This window comes from Macaca thibetana, chromosome 1 (assembly GCF_024542745.1).
Source record: "Macaca thibetana thibetana isolate TM-01 chromosome 1, ASM2454274v1, whole genome shotgun sequence".
NCBI lineage: Eukaryota > Metazoa > Chordata > Mammalia > Primates > Cercopithecidae > Macaca > Macaca thibetana.
Window position 1 is genome coordinate 156,987,966 of NC_065578.1, and position 10,688 is coordinate 156,998,653.

Here is a 10,688-nt window from a genome sequence, read left to right on the forward strand (position 1 = left end):
GGTCCTCCAGCCGAGTGGTTGCCTGCGAGCTTCACTCCGCCCTCCTCTGCTGGAGCCAACTGGCGAGCCGCAGGCCGCCGGGCTCGGCGTGAGAGCCCATAAAACCCCATCCGGCCGCTCTGCTGCGCTCCCGCCGCTGCTCACCAGGCAGAGCCAGCGGGCTTGGCTGGGACTTCCAGCCCTGAGCGCGACACCGACAGCCCCGGACCGCGCCTCCAAGCAGGCTGAAGGGCTTCCGCTCTTGGCTTCCAGAAAAGTTTGGAGAAAGTGAATTTGAGGTGGATTGGAGAGTGGTAGCCCCTCCCCAGCCTTCTTTCCCTTCCAGAAGCCTCACTCTGCATAGCCTCCCCCATTCTTCCCGTCCAGATTCCCTGTCTTCCTGACCCCTCCTTCTCTGTCTCCTGGGTCCCCTCTCCTCACTGGGATCAGCGATCGCAGTCACATTGTCTCCTTCCATATTTCATCCTCCCTCCTCCTCTCTATCCCTGTCCTCTGAACGATTTCCAACTATTTGCAAGCCTTCTCCCTGTCATTCTCACGCTTCTCCTTTCTCTCCGCCTTCAGCCTTTCCTTTGCCACTCCATTTTATCCATCAAACCTCTCCACTTGCATCCACATCCTCCCTCCATCCTCCCTCCATCCTCCCCTCCCAGCATACCTTGCTCATGGATTCTGGGCCTCTGTGGGATGCCAACCCCACTCCCTGGGGCACCCTCTCTGCCCCCAATGCCACAACACCCTGGTTGGGCCGGGATGAGGAACTGGCCAAGGTGGAGATCGGAGTCCTGGCCACTGTCCTGGTGCTGGCCACTGGGGGCAACCTGGCTGTGCTGCTGACCCTGGGCCAGCTGGGCCACAAGCGCTCCCGCATGCACCTGTTCGTGCTGCACCTAGCCCTGACAGACCTGGCTGTGGCGCTCTTCCAGGTGCTGCCCCAGCTGCTGTGGGACATCACCTACCGTTTCCAGGGCCCCGACCTCCTGTGCAGGACTGTCAAGTACCTGCAGGTGCTCAGCATGTTCGCCTCCACCTACATGCTGCTGGCCATGACGCTGGACCGCTACCTGGCTGTCTGTCACCCCCTGCGCAGCCTCCAGCAGCCCGGCCAGTCCACCTACCTGCTCATCGCTGCTCCCTGGCTGCTGGCCGCCATCCTCAGCCTTCCTCAAGTCTTCATTTTTTCCCTGCGGGAGGTGATCCAGGGCTCAGGGGTGCTGGACTGCTGGGCAGACTTCCGCTTCCCTTGGGGGCCACGGGCCTACCTCACCTGGACCACCCTGGCTATCTTCGTCCTGCCGGTGACCATGCTCACAGCCTGCTACAGCCTCATCTGCCATGAGATCTGTAAAAACTTAAAAGTCAAGACACAGGCCTGGCGGGTGGGAGGAGGGGGCTGGAGGACTTGGGACAGGCCCTCACCTTCTGCCTCAGCTGCCACCACTCAGGGGCTGCCATCTCGGGTCAGCAGCATCAAAACCATCTCACGGGCCAAGATCCGAACTGTGAAGATGACCTTTGTCATCGTGCTGGCCTACATCGCTTGCTGGGCTCCCTTCTTCAGTGTCCAGATGTGGTCCGTGTGGGACGAGAATGCCCCTGATGAAGGCAAGTGGGGTCTGTGTGGGGGCAGTGAGGTGGGAGAGACAGGAAGAGAGGATGGGGGATTAGGTCAGGGTTACAATGCCTCCCAGGGCCAGGCAGGTGACAAACTAGTGGGGCAATGAAGAAAGATGGTGCCTCCTCCAAGTGAAAAGGGGCAGTTATGACTACCCTACCAATGCCATGTCAATACTCATCCAGCCTACCAATGCCATGTCAGTATCTTTTATGTGAAATTTCTAGCTTTAAAAATTTTGGTAACTAACAATTTTAAAATGCTGTGTGGTACTAGTGAAATATGGCCATTAGCACATTTGGCCACCAACTACCAATTTGCTGGATGGGCTTTAAAATCATAGAATGATAGCAATTTGTGGCCCATGAACTTGCTCTCTCAGCCTTTTCCCTCCTGCTCCTGGACATGCCTTTGAGCTCCTTCTCAACAGACTCTTCCAGTTAATTAGAGTTGGCACATGAAAACCCTGAAATTTCCAGTTCAACCTCTTCATGTTACTAATAAGGAAACAGAGGCTCAGAGAGGAAATGTTACCAGCTGATGTGGTGAAGTCCCGGATTCTTGGTGCCACAAACAAAGAATTGGATGTGACACACACAAATAGCAAAGTAGCAAAAGTTTATTAAGCACAGTAACACTCTCAGAGAGGGGAGAGCGGGCTGACCTCTGTGAAATGAGATCAGCATCAGTTTGGTGTACTTTGGGCCTTTTTATATGTTCTTTTTTTTCTCTTCCCTGAGCTGCCTAATCTTTAGCCAGCATCTGCCTTTTGATAGGTGGGTTGCTTAGTTACTTTGGCCCTTGTGCACTTGCATGTGGCCTTCATCTCAATTTTAAGTGCATGTATTCTATGCAGTACCTATGCATGAGCTTTAATGAGCTGATTCTTATATGGGGTCATTTTAGGGATACTTTTTCTCTCTAACACACATGCCCATCTCTGAGGAGCTGCCCCTTACTGGGTTGGTCTGGATCTAGCCAACCAAGGGGCTCTTGACTCACTTCATATAACTTTTGTTTTGGCTCAACCTCTGCTTTTTATCTTGCCTCTTGCTCACCCTCCTCTTTATCCTGCTTCTGCTCCTACTCATTCTGCTTTTTATCCAACCTCTAATTCCCTCTGCTGTTTTCCTGCCTCAGAACCATGACTTGCCCCAGGCCTCACAGCTAGGGAGTGACAAAGTGAAGAATAAAGCCCGAGTCTTCTGTCTCCTTGTCTTTTTCCTCAACCTCATTAATAACTCTGATTTTAAAAGTGGTTATAAAAGGAGGGAGACCTTTCTTCTGTGTGAAAAGCAAAATGGGAACCTCTAAGAGGACTGTGCTCCAGCTGGCACATGGGAGGCCTGGCTCTCATCATTTTTCTGAGAGATGAAATAGAGGAGAGATGAAATAGAGGAGAGGAGAAATAGAGGAGAGATGAAATAGAGGAGAGATGAAATAGAGGAGAGCCATTCATGAATTTAACACAACCATGCAAGAGAAGTGCAAAAGTAATACCAAACTTCCTTCTTAATACAATATCCCTTCTTAATCACCCTTTTGACATTGTCTGGGCAAGAGACTATTTGCAGATTATCCTTTAAGCAATGAGCATATTAATTCTAACCAACTGTGGGGACCTCCCTGCTCTAGCCAAGCACAGAATAGAAGGAAGGAAGGTTTCCTAGGTATAGGCTCATTCAGCCCTCATGCTACTGAGGAGTGGCCTTCTGTATTTTACATTTGAGTCACTTGAGACTCATAGAGGTAAAATAACTGGTCCAAAATGCCACGGCTAGTGAGAGACAGAGCTCGGGCTTGAATTGAGGTCTTTATGGGCCAAGCTTTATCCAGGTCATGGCTTTACTCCCAACATTGTGGCTTAGCCAGTGGCACTGGGGTGAGATGGTCATCTGCCTCTTTATTGAGGAGAAGATGGTGCTCCTGCCACTTAGCCAGTGCAGACTTTCCTGCTTGCCCATGGTGTCCACCATCATCACCAACCTGTCCCTCAACACCTCAGCCCTCACTTGAGTACAGTGATTTACCACTTACCAAGGACTTATTTGGGCAAGGAATGCATGGGACAGTGGGTTGTCCCAAAGAGTTATCTTATAGACAATGTGCTCCCAGAAAAATGAAAGCCCTTGGGGCAGAAATTCATTACTTTAAACTTGCTTTCCAGTACACAAAGTTCCCCTCCATCGTATGCTGGCCTCCAGGCCCCCTGGCCCCAAGTCTTTGGTCAGAGCCTGCCTGTTTCCTTGTCCCTGCCCCTGTCCCCGACCATCAGTTGAGTTTCTGGCAAGAGGCAACGAAGGCCAGAACTGGGTGTGATGTATCTACCCTCAAGGGCTGGGAAGCGCAACCACCACTGCCTCTGGCACCTCCTCTGCAGCACTGCCTCTGTGGCATATCTCTAGCCCCTACCAAGGCCTGGCTCAGGTGAGCCAAACCAAACAGGCACTCCTAAATGAAGGAAACTGTGGAACTCCTTTGTCCCTGGCTTAATCTTGGACACTAAAGGCACACTGATGGAGCAGACAGGATGAATACTGTCCCCTCAGCCAAAGCCACTTCCCAAATCTTCCGCAATTTGTAGTTAGTTACACATTAACTAGGGAGCAGGCCAGAACTCAGGCAAAACGGAAGGAAGACTGAGTTTGTTTTTGAGGCTTGTCCCTTGTATTAGTCCATTTGCACTGCTATGAAGGAATACCTGAAACTGAGAAATTTATAAAGAAAAGAGGTTTATTTTGGCTTACGGTTCTGCAGGCTGTACGAGTAGCATGGTGCCAGGCTGGGTGTGGTGGCTCATGCCTGTAATCCCAGCACTGTGCAAGGCTGAGGCAGGGGGATCAATTGATTCCAGGAGTTCAAAACCAGCCTGGGAAACAGTGAAACCTCATCTCTACTCAATAGAAAAAAAATTAGCCAGGCATGGTGGCACACTGGTTCACCCCTGTGGTCCGATCTACTGAGGAGGCTGAGGTAGAAGGATTGCTTGAGCACAGGAGCCATAATCACACACTGCACTCCAGCCTGAGGGTCAGAGCGAGACCCTATCTCAAAAAGAAAATAAAAAAGAAGCATAGTGCCAGCGTCTGCTTCTAGTGAGGGCCTCAGGAAGCTTCCAATCATGGCAGAAGGTGAAGGGGGAAGCCAGCATATCACATGGCAAGAGAGGACAAGAGAGAGAAGAGAGAGGTCCCAGATTCTTTCAAACAACCAGATCTCATGTGAACTAACTGAGCGAGAACTCATTACCAAGCGAATGGCGTTAAGCCATCTATGAGGGATCCACCCCTGTGATCCAATCACCTCCCATCAGACCCACGTCCAGCATCGGGGGTTACATTTCAATATGAGGTTTGGAGGGCACAAACATCCAAACTCTCTCTCTCTCTCTCTTTTTCTTGAGATGGAGTCTTGCTCTTGTCACCCAGGCTGGAGTGCAATGGCATGAGCTCAGCTCACTGCAATCTACCTCCCAGGTTCAAGCAATTCTCCCGCCTCAGCCTCCCGAATAGCTGGGGCTACAGGTGCGCATCACCACGCCTGGCTAATTTTCTGTATTTTTAGTAGAGGCGGGATTTCACCATGTTGGTCAGGCTGGCCTTGAGCTCCTGACCTCAGGTGATCCACCCACCTTGACCTCCCAAAGTGTTGGGATTACAGGCATGAATCACTGCACCTGGCCGACATCCAAACCATATCATCCCTCCTCCACTTCCAGGTGCTTCCCACTCTACCTTCACTTCTGTTCCCTGAACCAGTCCATCCAGGCCCAGGTACCTTCAGCTTCCCACCTGTATGACTCATGCCCTCTATCAAATGTTCTCGGCCTATGTCTTCCCTTCTCTTGAGCCATGAGTTGCCACACCCATGAGCATGTCCCTGGGACATGTGCACAAGGAGTCAGTGTATCTGAAGCTTTCACAGTGCCTTGCAGAGTAGGCACTTGAGCTTTGCCTTTTATTTTGCTGGTTGAAGCTCTGGTGGAGTATAGGATCTCTACCCTGGAGCTGAAAGACTTCGAGTTGCAGCTGTTATTAACTGTGCTATAAAAACTAGAAAGCTTACTTCTAAGGTTCCTTCCAGTTCTGAAACTGCTTTCACTGATTCTACAACCTCCACTGAAGAGTAAGGTGACTCAGTATGCCACCTATGCCATGGCTATAACCATGACAGATCTAACAGGAGGCCAGAGCTCATCCCAGCAGCTTTCCTGTTGCCATGAGGGTTTCATTTAGTCTTTAGAAAGAACGTTTTGTCTGGAAGGAATCTTATAGCCTTGGCATCCTCACATTTTGACTGCCCAAGAGAGAAATTAGTTTTTCCCTACAGAAAGGTACATTTCCTAGGCACAATCTAAGAACACAGAACAAGTTCTGGTCTGGAGAGGGATGCTTGGAAGCCCAGTACGTAGAAGCTGCCCCCTCAGCTGCAGGCAGCAATGATGACATAGGTGTCGATAGGGCATTCATGCTCCATTGACTGCCCCATCAGATCCCCAGCATTGGGCCTGGCAGAGTCGATGCCCACACACTCAATGACTGAATATAGAATGAGTGGGCCTGCCCCTGAGGAATGGAAGGGGACAGAGTCCAGGAGGCCATGTGAATCCATGATCTATGATGTAAGTGGGGATGGAGATGGATGAGGCCTTAGCTTGGTTATTTTCCCTGCCTGTTTTACAGAAGTTGTCTCATTCTAGGTCTACATTCATTAGGGGACTCAAGGTCTAAGTTTTGTAAAAAAGTTGGTTTTTCCTATCTGGGCTGATCCTATCCCTGACAACATTCCTTCTTCTCAATTAAACTTGAAGCAAACCTCAGCTCCTACCTTCACCCTGCAGTTACACAACAAAAACGAGCAAACAAAATCAGCATGGTAAGACTCTGGAGCCAGGAGTCCCAGGTTCAAGTCTCAGCTGTGTGTCTCTCTAATTACAGGACCCTGAGTGACTCCCTTCTCTTCTCTAGGACTCAGTTTCCTCATCTGTTCCTCATTGTGGGGCCTGGACGCTCTCCCGGGTCCCTTCGAGCTGCCATTCTGAGGCTTCTCATGCTTCTCTCTTGGTAGATTCCACCAATGTGGCTTTCACCATCTCCATGCTTCTGGGAAGCCTCAACAGCTGCTGCAACCCCTGGATCTACATGGGCTTCAACAGCCACCTGCTACCGCGGCCCCTGCGTCACCTTGCCTGCTGTGGGGGTCGCCAGCCCAGGATGTGCCGGCGGCTCTCTGATGGCAGCCTCTCGAGCCGCCACACCACGCTGCTCACCCACTCCAGCTGCCCGGCCACCCTCAGCCTTAGCCTCAGCCTAACCCTCAGCGGGAGGCCCAGACCTGAAGAGTCACCAAGGGACTTGGAGCCGGTGGATGGGGAAGCCACCGAGGAGACCATCATCTTTTAGGAAAGACTCGCTGGGGTCTGGCACTGCCCCCAGGACTAGTGGAGGTTCTCTGCCAACCTCGGGCACTGGACATGAGAGCTGGGAGGGTGAGGGTTGGAGTTAGAGGAGCCCTGTCTGAAGCGGGGTGAAAAGGCCAGAGTGGGCTCCCTATCCTGGTGTCACAGCTGCCCCGAGAGTGAGGGCTACCTCATGAGCTCCCAATCTCAGACGCTGGCAGTCAGGGAGAATCAAACTGCCAGTCTCCCTGGTCCTGCCATATTCACAGGGTGTCCATGCACACATGGTGTCCCAGATCTAGGCAGGCCTAGGATGGTGCCGTCTAGGGATCCACAGGGGGCAGGAACCCAGAGGTTGGCCTTGTGCTCTGGCTACCTGTCTCAATTCTAACCTGACTGGCACATCTCAGCCTAACTAGGAGAGGGGAGAAGTGAAAAACTGGGAGGAGGACTCTATTTGGATCTTGGATTTTTTTTTTTTGGTAGAGAGAAAATGGTTTCATGAAGAAAAGTGAATGAGTATGTAGGGCTTACCCTGTTGTGCCCAGCTGTCTGTTGAGGGGAGGTGGTCTCATGGAGATGCAGGATTCAGTACAGTACTTGGTACCTAGCAGGATCTCTGCAAATGCCAGTTCCTCCTCTCCCCATGCCACCCCCTATGACAGCGTGGATGACAGGGGAAACTGTTGTCTATTCTTTGTGGTCTGGTCCACTGTGAGTGTGGGTGGGAGGAAAGAGGGAGGGAAGCAGAAGATGAAAATGGTCATCATAAAATTAACAGCAGGAATAAGCCTCAAGGGCAGCAGGGACTTGTTGCCCTCCCTCCTTTCCCCAACCCACCCCCCAGGGAGTCCAGCCTGCTCCTTCCTCAGGGGCTACACCTTTGAGAAAAGGTGACATCGTCGTGGCTCTGGACACCCTCCAGGCTCTTCAGAGCTTCCCCCATGAATCATATGGATGCTGTGATCCAGTTAGGAGCCTAGGTTTGAATCTCAGTTCTGCCTTCAGTATCTGTGTGACCTTGGGTGAGTCACCATACATTTCCAGGACTCAGTCTCCTCACCTGTATAACAGGTGAGATGATCTCTAAGCTCCAACCTTCCACGATTCTGTAATCCTGAAAATGGTGTTACAGAGAAACACAAAGGGAAAGGTGTTACAGAGAAACACAAAGGTAAGCAACAGGGTCTAGAAGAGTTGTTGCATTTTTATGACAATGACATTGACATACTCTTTGACTCAATTCTGGTGATGGTGGGTCCCCCCATGGTCATACTGTCCACTTTTGTCCTCATCTGGGATGCTGAATCCTCCTCCAAGGCTGGGAGAGGCTATAGGCCAAGGGAGAGCCAAGGTAGACTTTCTGGACTCCAGGGGACTTTTATCATGGGGTAGCTTCCCCTCCCCAATTCTGATTCCAATTGAAGAGAGAGCCTTGCTGGTGGAAAAGACATCAGCTGAAACGTCAGGGGAGCTGTATCCTGGTTCTGCCACCAGCAATGACACACATCAATAAAATGCTGGCCAGTCCTTGCTAGCTTGGTTCTGGGAATCAAATAGGACTGTGGATATAAAAGTCATTTGTAAAGTTATGAGCTCTATACTAATGTAAGGAATTACTAATCTAATTAAAAGCTCCTGAGGGAAGCTCTAGGGAACACTTTCGGTCTCTACCCTTGACTCCCAGGGAAGCTTTGAGGAATGACTGTGGCTTTGCGGATATACTTCTTTAAGAGGCCACTCAGCTCTAAGAAGCCTCCTGAGGCTTTCTAAAAAGAAAAGAGCCTTGCTGAATGTTGTGAGTGAGCAAAGCATCCCAGTCCTTCAGTGCTAGAGAACTGGAGAGTGAGACCCTAATGGGACCAAGGCTCAGGCATATGAGAGGACCCACAGTCTCCCTCTCACTGAGTTCTGTTGCCCATATCAGCCCCTGACATCCAATGCTTCTTCCCTGTCTATCTGCCCTGGTGAAGTGGGCTTAGAAGCCTTCCATGCCAGCCAGAGCTGTTGAATCTGCTCCCTCCCCTGCATACATAAGCAGCCTCCCCACCCCCTTGACCCATCTTTAGACCACAGTTTCTGACCCTAACGCCTAGAGTTGGTAAATCTTTGTTCTTCATGATGACTGGGAGGTAGAAAGAACACCAGCTGTGTGCCCCAAAGACCTGGGTTTGCATCTTGATCTCACCCCTTTTCTACCTGTATCAACTTAAGCAAGTTGTCCAATCTCCCGGAGCAATGCTTTCTTCACTTATTAAATAGAAATAGCAATGCCCACTTTGTTAGGAGGGATTTGTAAGATTAGATTAGAGATAGAACACTCAACAGATGTTAGAGAGGGGAATAACGGCCTGGCTCCAGATTGCGTCTGGTCAATAACCTCCAGGGTTCTGACCCAGGAGAGTCTACAGTTCAGAGAGGAAAAGAGGAGACAGACCTGGGATGGAGGCTAAATCACTTTTCTTGCCTACCCTTTGCCTTCTATAGATCCCCTCTTACTACTATGGTATTTTCTGTTTTGCATTGCACAAGAAGAATTTACTTGGGGTGGTGGCTTTGGAGCCCTCCTTGTTCCTCCCATGGAAAGGCTGCAGTTGATCTTTTCCAGAAAGCTGGTTCTGTCCTGTGATCTGGCCCGTGGGGAGCGACCGCACACTGGCTGAGGGCCTCGGGAAACCATTCCAGGAAGCTCCCGAAGGAAATGGTGGATCTCACTGGATCTATGAGTGTAAGTTCTGCAGGACCTCTAGGAGGCTTGCCTGGCCAGTCTGGGCCAGAGGAAGAGCCTTGGATAGGGTTCAAGGAGGAGGGGCCCTGTGGAAGCAAGAAGGAGGCTCTGCGCTCTCCGGGGTGAATCCCATTTCTGACAGCTAACCCCAGGAGAAGCTGAACAATGCCATCTCTGCTGGGACACTTGTGTAAAATGTTTATGCCATCTTGTGACTGTGAATGACAGTACTTTAGTCCCTTAAAACCTATGTACAAGCAGGACATGGGGGGTAGACGGGACAGAGAGGAGGGCAGGAGGGGTTCATCGGTTGACTATGGGGATTTCTCAGAATCGTTTCTTACACAGTTTGGTACAGGCCAGTACTTCCCCAGATAATGTGTCTGTGTTTTCTATGTAAATAGGTCTTTTATCTACTACAGGGCTATAGATTCAGCCCAGGCTGTAGCAGTTTATTCCTGGGTCAGAAACCCAGGTTGAAATTCACCAATAAAAAGATTTAATATCCAGGAAATTCCTGTGCATCTTTAGTTTTCTAGGGACAATGATAATGGGATGTGCAAGATAAAATTAAAGTGTGTTTGTCTTGAGTGAAGGGGTGAGGTGGTTGGGGGAAGGGACCACCCTGCATCCAGTTTAAGTGGGAAAAGCAGAGTGTCTTCGAATTTGCCATGGGACCACAAGGTGGCAGTGTGGAGCCAAAAGTGGGCCTGGCCTGGGCTGGGCTTTACTTGGCAGCTCCTGCCTAAGAATCAGGGTAAGGCCCTTTCTCTAGCCAAATATTGCTGAGATCCAGTGCACATTCTTTAACTCTCCTGGAGAATACGAAGCAGTAATGACTTACAGGGAAGGCCAGGAAAGTCACCCAGCCTCTTAGCTTGTGAGTCCTCAAGTTCCAAAGAGTCTTGGTCCCTCACTTGACCCTGTTCTCCTGAGATAACTGGACA

At 50.6% G+C, this 10,688-nt stretch overlaps 1 protein-coding gene across 1 annotated transcript; it reads left to right on the forward strand.

Annotated features, from left to right (window-relative positions):
* Positions 1-234: 234 nt before the first annotated feature.
* Positions 235-10,255, forward strand: AVPR1B (arginine vasopressin receptor 1B). Its single transcript, XM_050763963.1, has 2 exons — positions 235-1,605; positions 6,683-10,255. Exons 1-2 carry the CDS (start codon positions 666-668, stop codon positions 7,015-7,017), a joined length of 1,275 nt encoding a protein of 424 aa, XP_050619920.1. The 5' UTR covers positions 235-665; the 3' UTR covers positions 7,018-10,255.
* The last annotated feature ends 433 nt before the right edge of the window (positions 10,256-10,688 follow it).

Excerpts from the sequence above, each read along its gene's own strand:
- AVPR1B (XM_050763963.1), top strand. The coding sequence starts at position 666 with ATGGATTCTGGGCCTCTGTGGGATGCCAACCCCACTCCCTGGGGCACC. Across the intron at positions 1,606-6,682 it reads CGAGAATGCCCCTGATGAAG|ATTCCACCAATGTGGCTTTC; the intron begins GCAAGTGGGGTC and ends CTCTCTTGGTAG.